General features: G+C 44.4%; 1 protein-coding gene across 1 annotated transcript in view; it reads left to right on the forward strand.

Moving 5' to 3' along the window:
• Positions 1–20,997: 20,997 nt before the first annotated feature.
• LOC308677928 (myosin-6) overlaps positions 20,998–25,644 on the forward strand; it is a gene marked incomplete at its 5' end in the record, with an annotated part of 60,218 nt that continues 55,571 nt past the window's right edge. Inside the window, 2 exons of the mRNA XM_081344636.1 lie at positions 20,998–21,198; positions 22,578–22,721. Of these exons, the coding sequence (XP_081200762.1) occupies positions 20,998–21,198; positions 22,578–22,721 (345 nt within the window). The remainder of the gene's footprint in view (positions 21,199–22,577; positions 22,722–25,644) is intronic.

Here is a 25,644-nt window from a genome sequence, read left to right on the forward strand (position 1 = left end):
CTCTGAGCGGTTTACAGACTCAGCCTCTTGCCCTCAACAATCTGGGTCCTCGTTTTACCGATCTCGGAAGGATGGAAGGCCGCGTCAACCTTGAGCCGGTCAGGATCGAACTCCCGGCAGTGGGCAGAGTCAGCCTGCGATACTGCCTGCTAACCACTGCGGGCCCCCAGCTTAGGTAATGCCCCAAAGAGAGAAGGCTGGCGTGCCTTCCCTGATTAAGCCGTGGGGTGTGATCTTCCAAGAAGGAATACAGGTAGACCTTGACGTACGATCAGACATTTAAGTGACCATTCAGAGTTACAACAGTGTTGAAAAAAAAGGCAACTTATAACCAGTCCTTGCGCTTACGACCATCACAGCATTCCCCCCCCCCGGTCTGACGATGACCATTTATTTATATGTATGTACAAGGGTTGAGTATCCCAGAGTCATGTGATCGCCATCTGCAACCTTCCCCCTAGCCATTGGAGGGGGGGGGATTGGATTCGCTTAACGACCACGGTGATTCTCTTAATGACCGTGGCAAAAAAAAAAAAACATGATCACCATCTGCTTCCAACAAGCAAAGTCATTGTGGGGGGGGGGGAGAGAGAGAGAGAGAGAGAAACTGCATTTGCTTAATGACCGTGGTGATTTGCTTAATGACCGTGGCAAAAAAAAAGGTTGTAAAAATCAGGTCTGGTCACATGGTGGCTTACTTAATGACCGTCTCGCTTAGTGACAAATTCTCATTGTATGTTGGAGGAATACCAGTAGGCGGAAAAAAGATGAGACGAGGTTAAGGTCCCTGCCTACAAAAACCCAGAACTGGAACCCGGAGTGTCATTTTTTTAAACTGGGTAAGCTCTGCCACTCACAGCTAGCCTGGCCCCACTGCAGGGTCACTTAACGTCGTGTGGAAGGTGCGGCAGAGAGGTGGGGGGCCATTAAAAGAGGATCCCAGTGAAGCTTTGAAACGGGGTGGGGGTGGGGGTGGGGGGACTCAACAAGCCACTTTCAGAAGCTCAGTCTCTATCCATCCAGCTGTCTAAGCCATCTGAGCACCAGCCGGCATCGAATTAACCATGTTAGGAGAGGCTTTGGGTCCAGCAGGTGCACCAAATCAGGGGGGCGGGATGGAGAGAAAAATAACCTGGTTAAACTGATGGTGGGGGGCCATAGCAGCAGAGAGGCGAGAGGCAACGGCATCCAACTCAGGGCCCACCGTGGCATCGTGCAAGCCGTGCGTTGGGTGAGAAGAAGAAGAAAAGGTGGGGGGGCAGGGGTTTCAATGCAAGATTGCAGGCCCTCCATCTTGACCTTTTTGACCTCCTTGCAGATGCTCCCGCATGGATGGATGGGCAAATCTGAAGTGAAGCGTTAAGTACCGCTTTGGGTAAGGCCACACTTGCAATATGGCGTCCAGTTTTGGTCGCCACGTTGTAAAATAATAATAATAATAATAATAATAATAATAATAATAATTATTATTATTATTATTATTATTATTATTATTATTATTATTTTAAAAAAGTTGTGGAGACTCTGGAAAGAGTGCAGAGAAGAGCAACAAAGGTGATTGGGAGACTGGAGGCTGAAACATACAAAGGATGGTTGCAGGAATTGGGTATGTTTAGTTTAATGAAAAGAAGGAACAGCAATCTTCCAATATTTAATTTTAATCTTCATTCATTCTACTGGGGCTATTCATTTAATTTCTTTTTAACTTTTGTATTATTGTATTTTATTGTTGTTAGCCGCCCTGAGTCCTTCGGGAGATAAGGCGGCATATAAGTCCCAAAAATAAATAAATAAATAAATAAATAAATAAATAAATAAATAAATAAATAAATAAATAAATAAATAAATAAATAAATAAATAAATAAATAAATAAATAAATACATACATACATACATACATACATACATACATACATACATACATACATTTATGGGGCTGCCCCAAAGAAGAGGCAGTCAAGCTATTCCCCAAAGCCCCCGAAGGCAGGACAAGAAGCAACGGATGGAAACTCATCAAGGAGAGAAGCAGCCTGGAATTAAGGAGAAATTTCCTGACAGTGAGAACAATTAACCAGTGGAACTCCTTGCCTCCAGAAGTGATGAATGCTCCAACACTGGAAGTTTTTAAGAAGAGACTGGACAGCTATTTGTCTGAAATGGTACAGGGTGTCCTCCTTCAGCAGGGGGGGTTGACCCCTCTTTCTTATGGCAGCTCCTCAAATGTTGGAAGACTGCTGTCATGTCACCCCTAATCTTTCTTGTCATTAAACTAGACATAAAATTAAGAGTAGGGCAACTAAGGTGATCCAAGGCCTGGAGACTAAAACATACGAAGAACGGCTGCGGGACTTGGGGTCTGGCTAGTCCGAAGAAAAGAAGAAATAGGGAAGATAATGATAGCAGCGTTCCAGTATCTGAGGGGCTGCCACAAGGCAGAGGGGGGGGCCAGGTTGTTCACCAAAGCACCACAGGGAAGGACGAGAAACGATGGTTGGAAACTGATCAAAGAGGGAAACAACCTGGATTGAGGAGAAACTTCCTGACAGTGAGGACAATTAACCAGTGGAACAGCTTGCCACCAGAAATCGTGGGGGCGCCATCGCTGAAGAAGAGACTAGATTCTTCTGTCTGTGACGGTATAGGTTCTCCTGCTTGAGCGGGGGGCTGGACTAGAAGATCTCCAAGGTCCCTTCCAGCTTTATTCTATTCTATTCTGTTCTGTTCTGTTCTAATCCTAATTCCTATTCCTATTCCTATTCCTATTCCTATTCCTATTCCTATTCCTATTCCGTTCTGTTCTGTTCTGTTCCTTGTTTCTTTTCTTTTCTATTCTATTCTATTCTATTCTATTCTATTCTATTCTATTCTATTCTATTCTATTCTATTCTATTCTATTCTATTCTATTCTATTCTATTCTGTTCCTTATTTCTATTCTGTTCTGTTCCTTATTTCTATTCTATTCTATTCTATTCTGTTCTGTTCTGTTCTGTTCCTTATTTCTATTATATTCTATTCTATTCTGTCTTGTTCTGTTCTGTTCTGTTCCTTATTTCTATTCCATTCTGTTTTGTTGTGTTCTGTTCCTTATTTCTATTCTATTCTATTCTATTCTATTCTATTCTATTCTATTCTATTCTATTCTATTCTATTCTATTCTATTCTATTCTATTCTATTCTATTCTATTCTATTCTATTCTATTCTATTCTATTCTGTTCTGTTCCCACTTCCTGCAACCGTTCTTCATATGTTTTTGTCTCCAGCCACCTAAGCATCTTTCTTGCTCTTCTCTGCACTCTTTCCAGAATCCCAGTGTCTTTTTTGATATTGTGACGACCAAAACTGGACACCATATTCCAAGTGTGGGCTCACCAAGGCCTTATCAGGTGGTACTAAGCCTTCTCATGATCTTGACTCAAAGTAGGAACGATTCCCCCTTAGAATGGGGATTCAAGTCAAGCTGCTCCGATTCTATTCTCCGAAGCCCCCGAAGGCAGGACAAGAAGCAAAGGATGGAAACTAACCAAGGAGAGAAGCAAGCTTAGAACTAAGGAGAAATTTCCTGACAGTGAGAACAATTAATTCATGGAACGGCTTGCCTTCAGAAGTTGCGGGTGCTCCAACACTGGAAGTTTCCGAGAAGAGATTGGACAACCACTTGTCTGAAATAATACAGGGTCTCCTGCTTGAAAAGGGGGCTGGACTAGAAGACCTCCAAGTTCCCTTCCAACTCCGTTCGCCCTTCTCTGCGTCAGATTAGACCCACCCAGTGCCTGCGTCCCTTCCTCGTATGTTTTAGCCTCCAATCGCCCGATCATTTTTGCTGCTTTTCTCTGCACTTTTTTTGTTTTTAGAGTCTCAACATCTTTGTTATATCGTGGTGGTGACCGAAAGTGGACACAATATTCCAGCGGCGGCTTTACCAAGGCATCATAAAGTGGTACTTAACCCTTCTCACGATCTTAATTCAGAGTAAGGAGTCCTGATCCCCCTGAAATGGGGGTTCAAGTCAAACCCCTCTGATTCTATTGCATATCTCTTCTCCAAGGCACCCGAAGGCAGGACAAGAAGCGACCGATGGAAACTCATCGAGAAACAACCTGGAATTAAGGAGAAGTATCCTAACAGTAAGGACAATTAACCAGTGGAACAGCTGGCCACCAGAAGCTGTGGGTGCTCCAACAATGGAAGTTTTTAAGATGAGACTGGACAGCCCTTTGTCTGAAATGGGATAGGGTTCTCCTGCCTGAGCAAGGGGGTTGGACTAGAAGACCTCCAGAGGTCCCTTCCGACTCTGTGATTCTGTTATTCGGTCACGTTGCGCAGGCTCACTATTCCACATGTACACAGTCCCACACGCGCGCGTCTCCGCAGACCACGGGAATGTCTCACCTCTTTCAGGATAACAGTTGTTTCAATATCCACTTTATACTGACTAAGTGGACTTTATGTTCGAGAAAGCGAGCCAACTTTTATTTCCATCGACCAGCGTCTCCTACCCGGTTAGTTTCAGGCTGAGGAAAAGCAACCAGCTGCCAGATCTTTAATTGCCATCACCCTCACCACCCGCTACCCCCCCTCCCCCCCCCGGCTCCTGCTGTTTCTTAATTCCTTTTGTCTCAATATAGTAAGGATGAGATTCCAGGACAGCCGCCAAAAGTCGAGAGCTGTCAGCAACAGCTGAGCGTCAAGACAGATATTTCCCAGTGCCGGAGAATGTCACATTCCCACATTCCAAACTTGGGGTGGTCCTGTTCCTCAAACTCATCCGAGACCCCAGACATTGTCCTGGGGAATTTTCCAGCCCGGCAAAGATGGGGCTAGCCTTTACGGGGTGGACCAATTTGCAGCCCCCTCCCCAACTTGAGTTATTCAACCACAAGGTGTAGAGGTTTAATTTAGCCCGTGTTCGGAGACGCCCTTGTTTCCTTGTAGTAAGGCCACACTTAGAATACGGCATCTGCTTTTAGTCACCCCATTATGGGGGGAAAAGAAGAAAAAAAGATGTTGAGACTCTGGAAAGAGCGCAGAGAAGAGCAAGAAAGAGGATCAGGGGACTGGAGGCTAAAACATACAAAGAACGGTTGCAGGAACTGGGGATGTTTAGTTTAATGAAGAGAAGGACGAGGGGGGACAGGATAGCAGTCTTCCAATATTTTGGGGGCTGCTGAAGGCAGGACAAGAAGCACCTGAAGGCAGGACAAGAAGCAACGGATGGAAACTAATTGAGGAGAAAAGCAACCTAGAACTAAGGAGGAATTTCCGGATGGTGAGAACAATCAACCAGTTGCCTCCAGAAATTGTGGGTGCTCCATCACTGGAGGTTTTTAATGAAGAGATTGGACAGCCATTGATCTGAAATGGTATAGGGACTCCTGCTTGAGCAGGGGGCTGGACTAGATGACCTCCAAGGTCCCTTCCAACTTATTATTATTATTATTATTATTATTATTAATAATAATAATAATAATAATAATAATAATAATAATAATAATAATAATAATAATGTTGGAAGGGACTTTAGAGGTCATCTAGACTAACCCTCTGCTCAGGCAGGAAACCTTATACCAGTGCTGGTGAACCTTTTAGACACCAAGTGCCCAGAAAACTGCCACCCCCCTGCCCTGCCCCGTGCCATAGGTTCGCCACCACTGCCCTACACCATTTCAGACAAATGGCTGTCCAGTCTCTTCTTAAAAACTTCCAGTGCTGGAGCACCCACAACTTCTGGTGGCAAGCTGTTCCACCGGTTAATTGTTCTAACTGTCAGGAAATTCCTCCTTAGTTCCAGGTTGTTTCTCTCCTTGATTAATTTCCATCTGTTGCTTCTTGTCCTGCCTTCGGGTGCTTTGGAGAAGAGATATGCGATAGGGGTTTGACCTGAACGCCTGTTTTAGGGGGAATCATGACTCCTACTCTGAATTAAGATCATGAGAAGGGTTAGGTACCACTTTATGATGCCTTGGTAAAGCCACCCCTGGAATATTGTGTCGAAGTTTTGGTCACCACCATGATATAGCAAAAATGTTGAGACTCTTTTAAAAAAAGTGCAGAGAAAAGCAGTAAAAATGATCAGGCGATTGGAGGCTAAAACATATGAGGAAGGAATGAAGAACCTCTAGACTTCATCCTTCTGGTTTGAGTAGATACCTCTGGGGTGAGGAATTGAGGACCACGTTTGGAGAACCTCTAGACTTCATCCTTCTGGTTTGAGAAGATACTTCTGAGGAATATAGAAAGACGTTTGGAGTACATGTAGACTTTGTCCTTGTTGCTTGAGAAGGCAGTTCTGATGTGGGGAATTCGGGCCCACGTTTGGAGAACATCTAGATTTCTGAGGAGATATTTCTGATTTTTCAGAAGGGCTACATGTTGGCCTAGGCCCTAGGCAACAAACCACAACTACGAATACATTTGAGAGCAAGAGGCAGGAGAGCTTTGGCGCCATCAATCATGGGTCTTGATCTAAAGCAGGGGTCTTCAAACTTGGCCCTTTGATGACTGGTGGACTTCGACTCCCAGAATTCCTCAGCCAGGCACGCTGGCTGAGGAATTCTGGGAGTCGAAGTCCACCAGTCATCAAAAGGCCAAGTTTGAAGACCCCTGATCTAAAGCTATTGTCCATGTTCTTCTTAATGAGAGCTTTTTTCCTCTTTTTTTATGGACCAGAGTTTGCTGCAATAAAATAAAATAAAATTGTCCATTGGGGCCTCCAATCACTTCCACAAGTATTTCTCAATCTTGGCAACTTTAAGATATGTGGATTTAAAATCCCAGGATTCCCCAACCAGCATCGGGGATTTATTTATTTTTTTGTATTTATATTGGGTAGCAGCAAGCATTTTTAATTTCTTATCCCTTAGTTTTGATGGCAACAGCAAGCAAGAACACACCATTACCACAAACGCTTCCTTGGCTAATGCATTAGCTGGATTCGCACAACGTATTGACCTCATTGTGCAACTCCCTCTTATTCTGCGTGTGCACAACCACGTTGCCATAAACCAGATTTGCAAAGGACGGGATGGGCAAAACGATGCAAAGTCGTGCAACGATCCAACAATCCTAGCCAAGCTAATTTAAATTTTAACCCTGTGATGCAAATCCAACTCACCTAGTTAAGCAGGCTGGGTGAAGCAGGATCCCCTCCGCAATGAGGACTAGAAGCTTGTCCTTTTTGCACAAAGGAAGCCGGCGTCCTCTAGACTCACAGTGGCAGAGGCCCACAACACGCGAAGCACCGTTGCCGTGTGAAGGCTCTTAACGTTTGTCCTTAAAAAAATAAATAAATCACAGCCTCTCATTTTTCCCCACCAATCCATCTGTTTCTTTCCCTGTCATCCCTACCACAAAAGGGAGAATGTGTAACAGCCTAGTGTAACAAACAAAGGAGGTGTTAATCTCTAAACATTGCCAAACCTTCAGGCCTGCCCTTCCAGCCACCATTTTAATTCCACCCCTGGGTTAATCCCAGCTACCCACACCTGTCTCATTCTCTATTCCTCCATTCCTCCCTCGGTGGTCAACAAACACAGCTGAGAATCAACACCAGATCCAAGAACCACGGGAGGTGAGGTGCAGAGTTTCAAGGCTGAGGTAATCCCAGCGGCCTGTTGCCCATCTTAGCCTGCCCTTGCTAGACCCTGTCCCCTCAAACAACCTGCTTTGCTTCGCTCCTCTGCAACCTGCTGAGCTGCCCAAGGTCAGACGTAAGGAATAGGGTGAGGCCTACCGCTTGACCACAGCCAACGACAGATCTGGAGACGGGGAAGAAGGTGAAACCAGCTGGTTGATCATAGCCAGCTCCAAGGTAAAAGATGGGCAAGAGGGAAATGCCATCTGGTTGAGCCCAGACAGGCTCCAGGTTGGAGATGGGGAAGAAAGTGGGGTCAACTGGTTGACCGTAGCCAGCTCCCAGGTCAAAGGTGGAGAATAGGGAGAAGCCAACTGGCCCCAAGGTCAAAGATGAGGCAGAGAGTAAGGCCGACTGGTTGACCACAGCCACCTCAAGGTCAAAGATAGGAAGAGGGTGAAGCCAACTGGTTGACCACAGCCATCCCCAAGGTCAGAGTTGGGGAAGAGAATGAGGCCATTTGGTTGACCACAGCCATCCCCAAGGTCAATCAATCAGAATAGAGCTGAAAGGGAGTTTAGAGGTCTTCTATGGTCCAACCCCCTACTCAAGCAGGAGACCTTACACGAGTTGAGACAAGTGGCTGTCCAGCCTCTTCTTAAAAACCTCCAGTGATGGAGCACCCACAACTTCTGGTGGCAAGCTGTTCCACTGGTTAATTGTCTTGACTGTTAGGAAGTTTCTCCTTAATTCTAGTTTGTTTCTCTCCCTGATTAGTTTCCATCCGTTGCTTCTTGTCCTGCCTTCAGTTGCTTTGGAGAATAGGTTGACCTCCATCCTCTTTGTGGCAGCCCCTCAAACGCTGGAGGACAGATATCGTGTGAAATAGCGCTTCCATGCTAAACACTGTTATCAGGTCAAAGGGGGGGGGGAAGAGAGTGAGGCCAGCTGGTGGACCATAGACCTCTTCAGCCTTTGGCACCCAGAGTTTTCTATTTTTATTGATGCAAGCTGTCCCCATATTTCTTCGAATAGAGAAAAATATAGCCTCTTTTTTCAAAAGATGGGCAGTCGAGAAGATACGTTTTGCCCCAGCGTCTTGTTGGAGGGTGGGAAAACTTGCAAGCAGAAAAATGCGTCATAAACACCCTGCGTAGCTCCTTACCCCACCAAACCCCCTTTGGTAAGGGTCAAAACACTCCTACTCATAAGTGTAATCAAGCAAGCAAGCAAATAGAGCTGGAAGGGACCTTGGAGGTCATCTAGTCCATCCCCCTGCTCAAGCAGGAGTCCCTACACCATTTCCGACAAGTGGCTGTCCAGTCTCTTGTTAAAAACCTCCAGTGCCCGCAGCTTCTGGTGGCAAGCCGTTCCACTGGTTAATTGTTCTCAGTGTTAGGAAGTTTCTCCTTAATTCCAACTTGCTTCTCTCCTTGATGAGTTTCTATCCATTGTTTCTTGTCCTGCCTTCAGGTTCTTTGGGAAATCAGTTGACCCCCTCTTCTTTGTGGTAGCCCCTTAAATACTGGAAGACTGCTATCATGTCCCCCATGGTCCTTCTTTTCTCTAGATTGGCCATACCCAATTCCTGCAACCGTTCTTCCTAGGTTTTAGTCTCCAGGCCTTTAAATCATCTTAGTTGCTCTTCTCTGCACTTTTTCCAAAATCTCAACATCTTTTTTTGTGATGTGGTGACCAAAACTGGATGCAGGATTCCAAGGTGAGGCCTTACTGAGGCTTTATGAAGCAGTACTAACACTTCACGTGATTTTGATTCTGTGCCTCTGTTTATACAACCAGGGATTGTAAATGAGTAGAAAGTAAATCTGCGTAAGGTAGTTCTACCATTGACTGAAAAAGCTATAAGTAGTACTTAGTAGTTGTAATACTATTTAGATTTGGTCTACATGTCCTCCGAGGCACTTTTTTAAAAAAAACAACAACGTGGTACAAGATGGAATGCTTGTGGATGCCATTTTGACTTTTTTGGCACATGCACCTTGGGGGTCGTCCCTGGAGTTGGAAGTTTTTTTAAAAAAGATTATTCCAAACAAGCCAAATTAGAATGGAATGGAATGGAATGGAATGGAATAGAATAGAATAGAATAGAATAGAATAGAATAGAATAGAATAGAATAGAATAGAATAGAATAGAATAGAATAGAATAGAATAGAATAGAATAGAATAGAATAGAATAGAATAGAATAGTAAAATAAGGAATAGAATAGAATAAAAATAAGGAATAGAATAGAATAGAATAGAATAGAATAGAATAGAATAGAATAGAATAGAATAGAATAGAATAGAATAGAATAGAATAGAATAGAATAGAATAGAATAGAATAGAAAAATAAGGAATAGAATAGAATAAAAATAAGGAATAGAATAGAGTAGAATAGAATAGAATAGAATAGAATAGAATAAAAATAAGGAATAGAATAGAATAGAATAGAATAGAATAGAATAGAATAGAATAGAACAGAACAGAACAGAACAGAACAGAACAGAACAGAATAGAATAGAATAGTAAAATAAGGAATAGAATAGAATAAAAATAAGGAATAGAATAGAATAGAATAGAATAGAATAGAATAGAATAGAATAGAATAGAATAGAATAGAATAGAATAGAATAGAATAGAATAGAATAGTAAAATAAGGAATAGAATAGAATAAAAATAAGGAATAGAATAGAATAGAATAGAATAGAATAGAATAGAATAGAATAGAATAGAATAGAATAAAAATAAGGAATAGAATAGAATAGAATAGAATAGAATAGAATAGAATAGAATAGAATAGAATAGAATAGAATAGAATAACAGAAGGGACGTTGGAGGTCTTCTAGTCCAACCCCCTGCTCGGGCAGGAAACCATACTACACTAAATGAATTCTAAATCCAAGCATCAGCCTGTAAGATCATCTTTACTGAAACAGCATCTGGTCTTCTCCATGGTGCGGGGCGCAGGACACGGGCTTTGTAATTTGTTAGCAAACATATTTATTTTGTATTTTACTTTGCATTTTAAACCTAGTTACTTTGCATTTTGATGTGACTTCCTTTTCTCTCTTTTAAAATGGTGATAAGGATATATATATATATATATATATATATATATATATATATATATATATATATATATATATATATATATATATATATATATATATATATGTCACATCCCTAGATAAAGTTACAGAAGGACGGCTGGAGACTATCTCCTGATAAGAAAAATTCTCTTAAGAGTCAGCTGGCATTTGGTTATCTAACTTCAAACAACCTTTGTGGTTGATTTCGTGTGCAAAGGAAGGATTACTTTTATCTTGTCCAACCATTTTTTTTCTTGGACACGGTTAAATAGAAAAGGGGATGCGAGCTAAGGATCGGGGCTCCGTCTTTGAATGAGAGGAATCCCTTTTTATCTGAATATTCTGATAAATTGTAATAAAATGATCTTCCTGTCTCGGTCCGTCTGGCAGGAAAATATGCACGGCAAGGCATGAGCCTAAAAAAGAGCCTTATTTAGCCTTCAGAGGGCACAAGGAGAATGAAAAGACAATTAAAACCATAATTAGCTGCCACCCACTTGGTTTTATCTCTGAAAGTCCAGCCTCTAACAAACAAGGGAAGGGAGGAATATTATTCTTATTATTCAACGTTTCTTAATTTTAAGAACTTTAAGATGGATGGACTTCAACTCCCAGAATTCCCCAGCCAGCACAGCTGGCTGGGGAATTCTGGGAGTTCAAGTCCAATCATCTTAAAGTTCCAAAATTGTGTTTACTAATTCTATTTTTTGGACTATTTATCTCACTGCACGTCTTGGAATATCTCAAGTGGTGGGTGAAACTCAAAAACAGCAAAATATTAATTATTATTATTATTATTATTATTATTATTATTATTATTATTATTATTATTATTATTATTATTATTAATTTTATTTGTATACCGCCCTTCTCCCAAAGGACTCAGGGCAGTGAACAGGGCAATACATATTAAAAAACAAGATACAAAAATTAAAAACGATTAAACAAAATGCCCACGAATAAATTAAAACACATTAAAAAGTAGGTTAAAACAGATTAATAAAACCCAAGCCCATCCCATCAGGCCAGGCCAGCTTGTTCGAAAAGGTAGGTTTTGAGATCGCGCCGGAAGGAGCGGAGGTCAGGCGCCATCCGGAGCTCGACCGGAAGATGGTTCCATAAATCCGGCGCGCCCACAGAGAACGCCCTCCCCCTGGGGGCCACCAGTCGGCATTCTTTGACCGGTGGCACCCTGAGGAGGGCCTCTCTGTGGGAGCGTACTGGGCGGAGGGAAGTTGACGCCGGCCGCAGGTGCTCCCCAAGGTATTCCGGACCCATGCCATGTAGGGCTTTGTAGGTCATTACCAACACCTTGAATCTCAACTGGAAGCCAATGCAGCAGTACTCAATGGGGCAGTACTCAAAATGACTCCACTTAAGAAGAGGCTAGACAGTCACTTCTAATGGTAGAAAGTGAAGAAGAACTAAAGAGCCTCTTGTTGCGGGTGAAGAAGGAGAGTGCAAAACTTGGGTTGAAACTTAACATTTAGAAAACCAAGATCATGGCATCCGGCCATCTCAATTCCTGGCAAATAGATGGGGAAGAAATGGAGGTAGTGACAGATTTTATTTTCCTGGGCTCCACGATCACCGCAGACGGGGACTGCAGCCAAGAAATTAAAAGACGCTTGCTCCTCAGGAGGAAAGCCATGGCAAATCTAGACAGCACACTAAAAAGCAGAGACATCAACCTGCCAACAAAAGTGCGTATAGTCAAGGCCGTGGTCTTCCCAGTTGCAATGTATGGCAGTGAAAGTTGGGCCATAAGAAAGGCTGAGCGCCAAAGAATTGAGGCCTTTGAACTGTGGTGCTGGAGAAGACTCCGGCGAGTCCCTTGGACTGCAAGGCGATCAAACCGGTCAGTCCTAGAGGAGATCCACCCTGACTGCTCTTTAGAAGGCCAGATCCTGAAGCTAAAACTCAAATACTTTGGCCACCTAATGAGAAGGAAGGACTCACTGGAGAAGAGCCTCATGCTGGGAAAGATCGAGGGCAAGAGAAGAAGGGGACGACAGAGAATGAGGTGGCTGGATGGAGTCCCTGAAGCAGGAGGCATGAGCTTAAATGGACTCCAGATGGTAGAGGACAGGAAGGCCTGGAGGAACGTTGTCCAAGGGGTCGCGATGGGTCGGACACGACTTCGCAGCTAACAACAAGACAGTCACTTGTCTGAGATGGTATAGGACAGGTTCTCCTGCTTAGGCGGGGGGGGGGGGCTGGACTAGAAGACCTCCAAGGTCCCTTCCAGCTCTATTCTATTATTATTATTATTAAACCATGTCAAAAAACCAACAACAACCCCTCAGCAGATAGTCAAACAAAACTCGGGAGGTGAGTCGATATTTCGGTACTTTTTTTTTAACCCTGACATTTTCAGTCCAAGGCTGGCATTGTCTTTATTCCAGTGTTCCTCAACCTAGGGAATTCTGGGAACTGAAGTCTCCTCCCCCCCCCATCTTAAAGTTGTCAAATCGGACAAACCCTGATCTAAGGCTGGTGCTTTTAGACCTCTTCGAGCAAGTAATCATGATTAAGCAGCACGCCATCCGCACCTTGGGGAAAAGGAAAGTGTTTCTTTCTGTTAGTCCTCTATTCCCCCACCCCTAAATTTGGCTATCTAAATGGTGGAAAACCCCCCCCCAAAAAAATATCCTGTGTTATTTCTCTACCTCAGTATCATCCATATGGGGTAAAATCCCCATGGGGCAGCGAAGCATAATCGCAGTTCTGTCCCTTTAAAAAGTGGGACGAACATTTAAAAAGGGGCGGGGCTTCACACCTTAAGGTGTGACTCCAGTTTGACTTTTTTGACAAAAACCCCCTCCCCCACACTTGGGCATACCTGTGCATTTTAAAATAATATTTATTGAACATGTCCTTAACGTAATTACAAACTGAAAGGGGGGGGGTGAGGAAAAAAAACACACAAAGATGACTTCCGACTTGACTGAAAAAATTGGAAAAAAAAACAGGTCAGGTTTGAGATGAGTGCAAATTCTGACACTCTCACAATTTGTGAGTTTTGAATCCTTCGAAATTCTTTTCAGGGACGCGGTGGCTCAGTGGGTTAGGACGCTGAGCTTGTCGATCAGAAGGTCGGCAGTTTGGCGGGTCGAATCCCGAGTGCCGCGTAACAGAGTGAGCGCCTGTTACTCGTCCCAGCTTCTGCCAACCTAGCAGTTCGAAAGCACGTAAAAATGCAAGTAGAAAAATAGGGACCACTATGGTGGGACGGTAACAGCGTTCCGCGCGCCTTTGGCGTCTAGTCGTGCTGGCCACATGACCACGGAGACGTCCTCGGACAAGCGCTGGCTCTTCGGCTTTGAAATGGAGATGAGCACCGGCCCCTAGAGTCGGAAACGACTAGCACGCATGTGCGGGGGAACCTTTACCTTTACTAAATTCTTTTCTTGATTCCAGTGTTCCTCAACCTGGGGAATTCTGGGAGTTGTAGTCCACGCACCCTAGCTGGGGAATTCTGGGAGCTGAAGCCCGACCATCTTAAAGCGGTCCAGTTCTCATCTAAGGCTTGTAGTTTTAAACCTCTTCAAGCCAGTAATCCTAACTGAGCGAGGCTGGCTGGGGAATTCTGGGAGTTGTAGTCCACACACCCTAGCTGGGGAATTCTGGGAGCTGAAGTCCACCCGTCTTAAAGCTGTCAAATCAGACCCAACCCTGATTTAAGGCTTGTAGTTTTAAACCTCTTCAAGCCAGTAATCCTAACTGAGCGAGGCTGGCTGGGGAATTCTGGGAGTTGTAGTCCACACACCCTAGCTGGGGAATTCTGGGAGCTGAAGTCCACCCATCTTAAAGCTGTCAAATCGGACCCAACCCCAATTTAAGGCTTGTACTTTTAAACCTCTTCAAGCCAGTAATCCTAACTGAGCGTGGGCTGGCTGGGGAATTCTGGGAGTTGAAGTCCACGCTTCTTAAAAGTTGCCCAGTTCCAGAAACACTAAAGAATATGGTGTGTGTTTGGCCCCAAACATCTTACACCCACCTTGATTTTTGCACAAGTCCTTAATGCACAATCTCCAACAAACAGCATGCGGTGGAGGGGGGGGGGAAGAGAAGAATTTAAGGATATATCCATTATCTTCTTCCTTGCCCCCCCCAAAAAATTAAAAAAATAAATAAATTCTGGCTGAGAATGTCTCCTCTTCCAGTTTTCATCTCTACAGAGTCTTGAACAGAAGCTTCTGCTCGCTTATCAGCCGCCCGTCACCACCTGTGCCCTACACCAGTGTGTATGTGTACACGCATGTGTTCCTCCTCCATCACCCCTCCCACCTCCATCCTCTGGAATGTTATTTCTCCTCAGAGCATCAAAGGATGAGGGAAGGAGGAGGAGAAAGGCAGCCGATGAGGAGCTTAAAAAGCAGCACCATTCATGGTCAGACATGGCCTCTTGTAGGACCACTTCCTTGTCAACATGTCACTCACAGCTGAAAGGGCCCTCAGGGAGGGGGGGCAGAGGGGGGTGGGGAGCAGCTGATGCTATTTTGGAAGGCCGGATATAAAGAAAGAGGCCACCATCAAAGCCTCAAATCTTGCTGGGACTCCAGAGCGGCACATCTCCAGGGAGTAAGTATGAACTTCTTACGAACGGAATGGTTGAATTGTGCCAGGAAGATCTAGTCAGGAATGAACCCAGACTCTTGAACCCGTGTTCCAACCCGGAGCTCTTTTCATACAACCTTACCAACTTGGGCTGGAAAAGAACAAACTTAGTAGAAGAAGCTGTTTTCTCCATGCCTCCATCAGAGGAGTGGATGGAAGCCTATCTTTGCAAGGTGGACCTCTTAGTGTGTGTGTGGGGGGGGGGCTTCTTGGAAGACGTGAATGGATGGAGGAGTTGGGTTCGGATCAAAAGAGAGGGTGTGCACACATGGATTGTGAGGATGGAGGCACAGCACGGTTAGAAGAACCACAGTTGAGGAGCATCTACAGAGCTTCTCATCCAATGTGGGTGATCACAAATAAGGACAGCATCGATGAAAGATCTGGATGGCTATGCAGGGTTTCTCAAGCTTAGCTGCTTGAAGATGTCTGGACTTCAGCTCCCAGAATTCTGGGAGTTGAAGTCCAGATATCTTAAAGTGGCCAAACCTGAGAAACACTAATAGGACAGGACAACCCGTGGCAGGTACAACAGCCAGAAATCTTGCTGCAATTAAGAAGAGATTGAACAACCACTTGTCTGAAATGGTATGGGGTCTCCTGCCTGAGCAGGGGGTTGGACTAGATGGCCTTCAAGGTCCCTTCCAACTCCGTTATTCTCCTCCTCCTCCTCCTCTTCCTCCTTTTTAAGAAGAGACTGGACAGCCATTTATCTGAAATGGTATGGGGTCTCCTGCCTGAGCAGGGGGTTGGACTAGATGGCCTCCAAGGTCCCTTCCAACTCCGTTATTCTCCTCCTCCTCCTCCTCTTCCTCCTCCTCCTCCTTTTTAAGAAGAGACTGGACAGCCATTTGTCTGAAATGGTATGGGGTCTCCTGCCTGAGCAGGGGGTTGGACTAGAAGACCTCCAAGGTCCCTTCCAACGCTGTTACGCTGAATCCCCTGAGTCGGCCCTGGAGGTTGGCAACCAACAAGAGAAGCTTTGCAGAAAATTTAGCAGAAGCCGTAGGCTCAGCGGGTGCAATGGCCAGGAAGACGAGAAGAACGCAGGGATGGTTAAATAAAGATTAACCATAAGCCAGCAGGAGAAGAAGGGAAGGTCACTTGTAAACCATATCAACTAGTTGAAGGTGCTGGTGTAAAACAGTTCACAGACAGGTGGCAGAGCAGAAGCCGGGGAGAGAGAGAGAGAGAGAAAGAGATAAAGATTGCAGAGAGGATGAAATCTGGAGAAGAAATATTGGCCACTGAGATGCAAGCAGGACAAGAAGCAACGGATGAAAACTAATCAAGGAGAGAAGCAATCTAGAACGAAGGAGAAATTTCCTGACGGTGAGGACAACTACTCAAAAGGATGGCTTCATGCCTTCAGGAGTTGTGGGTGCTCCAACACTGGAGGTTTTTAAGAAGAGATTGGACCGCCGTTTGTCTGAAGTGGGATTTGTCTGAAATTGAGTAGCGGGTTGGACTAGAAGACCTCCAAGGTCCCTCCCAGCTCTGTTCTTCTGTTCTTCCCTCCTCCTGTTCTTCAGTCAAAATCCTCGTAAATAAAAGTTAGGATAGAATTTGCCTCTGTAATCTCTTCTCCTCTGGCACGTCTGCACCCCCCCCAAAAAACCCCAAATTATCCAAGGTTTGCAAACGGTCCCCCCCTCCCTCCATCATGTATCACAACTTTTCGAGGGCAGCTGTCCACCCCCTCTGACATCCGAGTCCAGCTGCACCCGGAAATATCAAAATATCAACCTCAGATTCCCAAATGGGCCTAATCCTCCATGCTTCAAGTCTGGCCTCTTTTTAGATCTTCACTCTTTTCTCCATTTCTTTTTCTTCCCTCCCCACTCCAGCCTCGAATTCCTTTTTTTGTTCCTTCGTTGTCTCCTTGCAAGCTTCTTAAAGGTAAGACTTTTATTTTATTTTATTTTTCTAATTTTTGGCCACCCGTTAAGGCGCCAACACTGGAGGTTTTTAAGAAGAGACGGGACAGCCATTTTGTCTGAAATGGTATAGGGTTTCCTGCCTGAGCAGGGGGTTGGACTAGATGACCTCCAAGGTCCCTTCCAACATGGTGATGATGATGATGATCTCCCTTTCTTCTGAAGGGGTAAACACCGTGGGTGGGTTAAGCCAGGGGTAGGCAACCTTGGCTCTTTTATGACTCGTGGACTTCAACTCCCAGAATTCCTGAGCCAGCCACGCTGAGGGGAAAGGGAGAGGTTTCCAAGCTGAGCCAGGCTGGCTCAGGAATTCTGGGAGTTGAAGTTCACGAGTCACAAAAGAGCCCCAAGGTGGCCTACCCCTGGGTTAAGCAAGGAGATCTTGGGTGAAGGAAGGCCCTCAAAAACCAACTTTTGATGCCTGGTGCATCTGAGCAGGTTTTTAGGAAGTGATGCAAAAAGGGGGTTCTTGACTGCATTTTTCGGCACTGTGTTCCTGGTCAAGCCACCAGCACGGATAAAATTCCTTTTTTAAAAAAAGGTAATCATATGTCTTTATTTCATTTATTGATTTGGTATCCTACCTTCATTATTTTTACAAATAACTTAAGGGTGGTGAACATTTCCAAAACACTTAATATTTTCCCCACAACAACAATCCTGTGAGGTAGGCTGGCTTGAGAGAGAGAGGGACAGGCCCACAGTCCCCCAGACAGCCAGTAATTTAGGACCAATCACCAGGAGACTTTGAGTTCCAGTCCCGCCTTAGGCATAAAAGCCGTCAAGGTGACTTGGGCCAATTACCAGGCGACTGTGAGTTCTAGTCCCGCCTTAAGCAGGAAAGCCAGCTGGGTGTCTTTGAGCCAATCACCAGGAGACTGTGAGTTCTAGTCCCGCCTTAGGCATAAAAGCCATCCAGGTGACTTGGGCTAATTACCAGGTGACTGTGAATTCTACTCCCACCTTAAGCAGGAAAGCCAGCTGGGTGTCTCTGAGCCAATCACCAGGTGGCTGTGAGTTCTAGTTCCACATTAGGCATAAAAGCTGTCGAGGTGACTTTGAGCCAATCCCCAAGAAATGGTGAGTTCTAGACCCGCCTTAGGCACGAAAGCCATCAGGGTGACTTAGGGCTAATCACCAGGTGACTGTGAGTTCTAGTCCTGCCTTAGACATGAAAGGTGACTGGGTGAGCTTTGGTCGGTCCCTCTCTCTCTCGTCCTAACCCACCTCACAAGGTTGTTGCTGTTTTGGGGAAAATAGGAGGAAGAAGAAGTATTAGCTAAGTTCTCCGCCTTGAGTGGTTTATAATGGTGGGATATAAATCAATCAATTTATAGTCCCTCCCCCAAACTTAACCATCACCAATAGAATAGCAAATTTCACCCTTGTATAACATATGTACTACATAGGGTCTCCTGCTTGAGCAGGGGGTTGGACTGGATGACCTCCAGGGTCCCTTCCAACCCTGTTTTATTCTATGTTTTATCTTTATCTGCCAGCTCATAGATGTGTGGAGAGCTCATTTCTTTCAAAGGTGGAGAAATGGAAGTTATGAAAGGCAAACATTTGGAAAATCTGGCGGCTTTTTATCAGCTTTTATATAAGCGTTTCGATGGAGATCACTCAGGGCTGGCATTTCAGTCCAATAAGAGAGCGCAAACACCTCACAAATATTTTTGAAAATGTTGGAGGGGTGCCAAGAGAAGGGATTTTTTTCCCCCCAGAGATGGGTAAATGAAAAAACGATGCCTTTCTGGGAGAAAATATTCCAAGAAGTAAGGGTTAGAACTAAATTCGGCCCTCAAATTGGGATGATTTTATATTTTTGAGGTGGTTAATACTAAATTATCTGACAAGGAACTGCTCTGCGTGTTTATCGATGGCAGCTAAATTAATAATGGCTTGGACAGCAGAATTTTTTTATATAATTTATCCTTTGAGAAAGGCTAATGGGTAGTCAATTGCTCTTCTTGAAAAACCTATTGATAAAATTCAAACGCTAAATTCTCTGTGGGATGAATTGCATTTTTATTGAGCCGGAAAAGATGATAAATAACAGTCACGTTATCCGTGAGGCTCATGTTCTTGAATCCCATCCCTGTGGAAACAAAAATCAGGATTATTGAAGCATTTGATCTTAGGGAAATTCCGTGATTTGTTCCATACACAGAGTTTTTAACAGAATAAAAATGACAGCAAAAATAAGAACGAACTTTCCCACAGCGTAGATTGTAGATTATTTTTCCGTTCTTTGCATGGTTACATATAAGCTACATGGAGAATCCATGTTTCAGGAAAATTTTATGACCATAATAAAGATTTCATTGAATGCTTGCATTACACCGTTATAGAAATGTAAAAAGATCCGTATCTCTCAAGCTTGGCAACTTTAAGATATGTGGACTTCAATTCCCAGAAATCACCAGTCAGCAAGCCTGGTTGGGGAATTCTGGGAGTTGAAATCCACCCCTCATAAATTATGACTGGCTGGGGAATTATGTTATGTTATGTTATGTTATGTTATGTTATGTTATGTTATGTTATGTTATGTTATGTTATGTTATGTTATGTTATGTTATGTTATGTTATGTTATGTTATGTTATGTTATGTTATGTTATGTTATGTTATGTTATGTTATGTTATGTTATGTTATGTTATGTTATGTTATGTTATGTTATGTTATGTTATGTTATGTATTCAGGTCTTTTCCTATGTAGGATTGAGGGTGTCTTGGAGACGTTTTGACGAGGTCCCACTCGTCATCTTCAGGCTGGTGTCTTCGGTTTCATGCTTGTGCGAGCGAAGCGAGTGGAACCTCGTCAAAACGTCGCCAAGACACCCTCAATCCTACACGGGAAAAGACCCAAATACGCCAAGACCTACATACACACACACACACACATACACATACACATACATATACATATACATATACATGTACATGTACATATACATATACATATACATATACATATACATATACATATACATATACATATACACATACATACATACATACATACATACATACATACATACATATTGCTAAGCACATTGGTTTGTGCTTAAATTGTAAGCCGCCCTGAGTCTTCGGAGAAGGGCGGGATATAAATGGGATTAAAATTAAAAATAAAAAAATTATAGATAGATAGATAGATAGATAGATAGATAGATAGATAGATAGATAGATAGATAGATATAGATATAGATATAGATATAGATATAGATATAGATATAGATATAGATATAGATATAGATATAGATATAGATATAGATAGATATAGATATAGATATAGATATAGATATAGATATAGATATAGATATAGATATAGATATAGATATAGATATAGATATAGATATAGATATAGATATAGATATAGATATAGATATAGATATAGATATAGATATAATATTTGTTTAAGGTTGAAGAATACAATTGGGAGAAGGGAAGGTCAAAGAAATATAATACTAATTAATATACTAATTATGCAATTATAAAGATCAGTCATTACTGACTATTAATTAATTATTATTGTTGCTGTTTTTTCAAATATTTAAACCAAGAAAACACACTGTACACCAGGCACTGGAGATTGTTATTTTAAAGAAAACCCAATAAAATATTTTTTTAAAAAAAGTTGCTCAAGCTTTTAGGACCACAAAAGTGCAAGGGCCACTGTCCAACACTCACTCCGTGTTTGTGTGGGATTGTGCATCCCTTTCTCTTCAATCTCCCTCTTGGCCTGCTCTCCCTTCCTTTCCTCCGGCGATGTAGAATGGGTGATGCAGCAATGGCTGACTTCGGAGCCGCGGCTCCTTACCTTCGCAAGTCAGACAAGGAGCGCCTGGAAGCCCAGACTCGGCCCTTCGACAGCCGCAACGAGTGTTTTGTGCCCGACGAGAAAGAGGAATTTGTCAAGGGCAAAGTGATGAGCCGGGAAGGAGCCATGATCACCGTGCAGACGGAGAGCGGCAAGGTGGGCGGAGAAAGTGGCGGTGGAAAAGCTGGGTTCCAGAAGGAAGGTGGCAACAAAGGGGAGATGGTTGGGATGGCCTCCAAGGTGGACAAGTGGAAATTTGGGGGTGAAGGGGGGTTCTGAAGGAAGGGGGCAATGGAGGGGAGATGGTTGGGATGGTCTCCAAGGTGGACAAGTGGGAATTTCTGGAGGGGTTCCAGAAGGAAGGGGACAACGGAGGGGAGATGGTTGGGATGGTCTCCAAGGTGGACAAGTGGGAATTTGGGGGTGAAGGTGGATTCCAGAAGGAAGGAGGCAATGGAGGGGAGATGGTTGGGATGGTCTCCAAGGTGGACTGGTGGGAATTTCTGTGGGGGTTCCAGAAGGAAGGGGACAACGGAGGGGAGATGGTTGGGATGGTCTCCAAGGTGGACAAGTGAGAACTTTTGGGAAAGATGGGTTCCAGAAGGAACATGACAACGGGGGTGGTGGGGGTGGGGAGATGGTTGAGATGATGGTCCAAGATGGGCTGGTGAGAATCGTGATTCACAACATTTGAAAAGGTGTGGAGTCAAGAGCAAGGAAGGAGATTCTATGGTGGAATCTCGACCGAGAGTGAAGGATGAATATCAAGGCCTTCAAAGAATTGAGAGGAGCTAGTATCTTTCCAGGGATGCCAGATGGATAGTCCCACTTTCCAAAGTTTCCTTCTGGGGTCTTGAGAAGAGTTTCGGCGTCAGCCCTTTGAGGTAGTCCACCAAGAAGCACAAACCACGATTACTAATGTTACATTTACATGGTGTCTTTTCCAGTCTGAAAGCACCTCTCTCCTGCTTTTCTTGGGCCAAAAGGATTTGGGGTGACATGATAGCAATCTTCCAGTATTTGTGGGTCTGCCACAGAGAAGTGTGTGTGTGGGGGGGTTTCCACCTATTCTCCAAAGCACCTGAAGGCAGGACAAGAAGCAACGGATGGAAACTAGTCAAGGAGAGAAGCAACCTTAGAACTAAGGAGAAATTTCCTGACAGTGAGAACAATTAACCAGTGGAACAGCTTGCCACCAGAAGTTGTGGGTGCTCCATCACTGGAGGTTCTTAAGTAGAGATCGGGCAACCATTTGTCTGAAACAACATAGGGTCTCCTGCTTGAGCAGGGGATTGGACTAGAAGATCTTTAAGGTTCCTTCCGACTCCGTGGTTGTGTTACTTTCCAGAAAACTAGGGGGGGGGGGAGAGGGGAAACTTCCGGTATGCTTCCCATTCCCCTTTTCCTTCCATGGGTTGAGTTGTCCCTGATCTGATTGCTGCCTTGCCTGCAGCTTTTCCTCCTGTCTCCCAAGGACATTGTCGCGGGCCCTTACACCCGGCCAACCCCTGTTCCTTCTTCCTGACCCTTTTCAGACAGTGACGGTGAGGGAGGCCGACATCCACCAGCAGAATCCGCCCAAGTTCGACAAGATCGAGGATATGGCCATGCTGACGTTTCTGCACGAACCGGCCGTGCTCTACAACCTGAAGGAACGCTACGCCTCCTGGATGATCTATGTGAGTGAAAACATGTCCGTTGTTGGTTGCTGCACTCCAAACAAGGGTTTATTTTCTCCCCGAAGCACTCCTGGTCAGAGCATGCACAGTCTTATTGAGCTGAGGTAAGCCGGGAGTAAATACAGTAAACAGTGGCCCATATTAAGTGGTGGTTTATATGGCGCTATTTACAAAAGAGGGACGCAGTGGCTCAGTGGGTTAGGACGCTGAGCTTGTCGATCGGAAGATCGGAAGTTTGGCGGGTCGAATCCCGAGTGCCGCATAGCAGAGTGAGCACCTGTTACTCATCCCAGCTTCTGCCAACCTAGCAGTTCAAAAGCACGTAAAAAATGCAAGTAGAAAAATAGGGACCACTCCGGTGGGAAGGTAACAGCGTTCCGTGCGCCTTTGGCGTCTAGTCATGCCGGCCACATGACCACGGAGACGTCCTCGGACAAGCGCTGGCTCTTTGGCTTTGAAACGGAGATGAGCACTGGCCCCTAGAGTTGGAAACGACTAGTACGCATGTGCGGGGGAACCTTTACCTTTACCTATCTACAAATATAGAAACAAAATGCGTAACGTGGTGAAACAGCAAACTCCAATGCACAGCAGTAACAGCAGTCAAACGGACGAGAGAAAAAGACTCCAGCAAAAAGCTTCCCTTTTATACTCAAGACTCTTAAAGGGATACACACACCTGCTGAGTCATTCCTATTATTGCATCATCTGCCTTACACCACATCATTAACATGAGCGGTTTAGCCTTTACATCATTATCCTGACAACTCCCACATAGCTGAGGATCTCGGCTGATGTCCCGTTACAGGTGTCTATGGAGATTCACCATCATCCAGCTGATGGTGTGGTCCCAAAGGTGCTTTTTCAAAAGGCAACTAGACTTTGTTTTTCCTTGAAGACGTTTTGCTTCTCACCCAAGAAGCTTTTTCAGTTCAGACTGAAATGGTGGAGGACGGAAGGATTTACGTTCCTTTGCAGTCACCTGGTCATTAGTACTCCCTCTGAGAATCGTTGGAGGTTTATCTTGGGTAAACACAGTCCTTTCGAGAGTTCCAAGAAGGTTGCACACCCATTTGCACTCTGGTTCAGGGGACCCCGAAGGCACAAATAAACCTCTAAGTGGCCTCAACGACTCTCAGAGGGAGTACTAACGACCAGATGACTGTAAAGGAATAGAAATCCTTCCGTTCTCCACCATTCAGTCAGAACTGAAGAAGCTTCCTGGATGAGGAGCGAAACGATTTCAAGGCAAAACAAAGTCCAGTTGCCTTTTGAAATAAACACCTTTGGGTCCCCACACAGGGGTGTTGGAAGGAAGAGAGGTCAAAAAAGTCAAGATGTTGGCCACAATCATGCATTCAAAGTCCATTTTTTTGCAAAATTGCATTGCACTGTACATAAATGCACGGTATGTAGATTGCACCCCAGGGTCACATGATCAAAATTTGGGCCCTTGGCAACCGGCATGGTTGCATTGTCCCAGGGCTCACCCGATCGCCATTTGCGACCTTCCCAGCAAAGCCGGATTCACTTAACAACTGCACATTTCACTGAACAGCAGCAGTGATTCGCTTAACAACGCTGAAGAAGGTCGTGAAATGAGGCACAACTCACAACTGTCTCGTTTAGCAAGGGAAATTTGGGGCTCAGCTGTCATCATACGTCGAGGACGTATATGGTCATATGTCAAGGGCTATCTGTAGCTTGCCAATGATCAGACGCAGGTGAGCAGACTGGAAAGTATTTTCAGGCAGCCATTTGTCTGAAATGGTCTGGGTCTTCAAACTTGGCCCTTTTATAACTTATGGACTTCAACTCCCAGAATTCCTCAGCCAGCGTGCCTGGCTAAGGAATTCTGGGAGTTGAAGTCCACAAGCAGGCATCTTCAAATGTGGCCCTTTTATGGCTTGTGGACTTCAACTCCCAGAATTCCTCAGTTGGCCATATTGATGAAACCGCGGGCTTGGATCCAGACCAGGGGTCTTCCAACGTGTCCCTTTTGTGACTTGTGGACTTCAACTCCCAGAATTCCTCAGTCAGCCATTTTGATGAAACCGCGGGCTTGGATCCAGACCAGGGGTCTTCAAACTTGGCCCTTTTGTGACTCACGCCTGGCTGAGGAATTCTGGGAGTTGAAGTCCACGAGTCACACAAGGGCCAAGTTTGAAGACCCCTGGTATAGGCTCTCCTGCCTGTGCAGGGGGTTGGACTAGAAGACCTCAAAGGTCCCTCCCAGCTCTATTCTGATTCTGTTTCTGATGTTCACAAGACCCTGCTCCTTAAACTGGTCCAATACCACATTTGCAATTTTGATAATACCAAGAGACAGGTCAGCCTAAGTCAAGAGGCTTTGCTAGGATTGAATTTTACAAGCCCTTCAAATCTTTTTTTTTTAATCCGTTGGTCTTAGAAATCTAATCAATTCTTATTTATATTCTTCGTATTTATATATCATCCAAGGAAAAATGAAAAGGACACGTCATTTTTTTAAAAAATAAATGGCAAACTGTACACATGGTACAGTGACCTTTTAGGAGAGCAAAATGTGTTTCCGGTTGGGTATCAACACAAATGTCACAACTGCTTTTTTTAAAAAAAAAATTGCTTTTTTTATGAATTAGGAAGAAAAAGATCTCTTTACCGGTGTATTTTGTGGAACCTGTTTCTTTCTTGCCAAATACAGCTAGTCCTTAACTTACAACTTTTCGTTTAGTGACCAAAGTTACAATGGCGCTGAAAAATGTGACTTATGACCGTTTTTCACAGTTAACGACCTTTGCAGCCTCCCCCCGTGGTCCCGTGATCAAAATTCAGGTGCTTGGCAACTGGTTTGTATTTGCAAGGGTCGCAGCGTTCCCCCAGGATCACGTGATCCCCTTTTGTGGCCTTCTGGCCAGCAAAGTCAGCGGGGGAAAGCCAGATT

Source organism: Vipera berus (genome assembly GCF_964194415.1).
Source record: "Vipera berus genome assembly, chromosome: Z".
NCBI lineage: Eukaryota > Metazoa > Chordata > Lepidosauria > Squamata > Viperidae > Vipera > Vipera berus.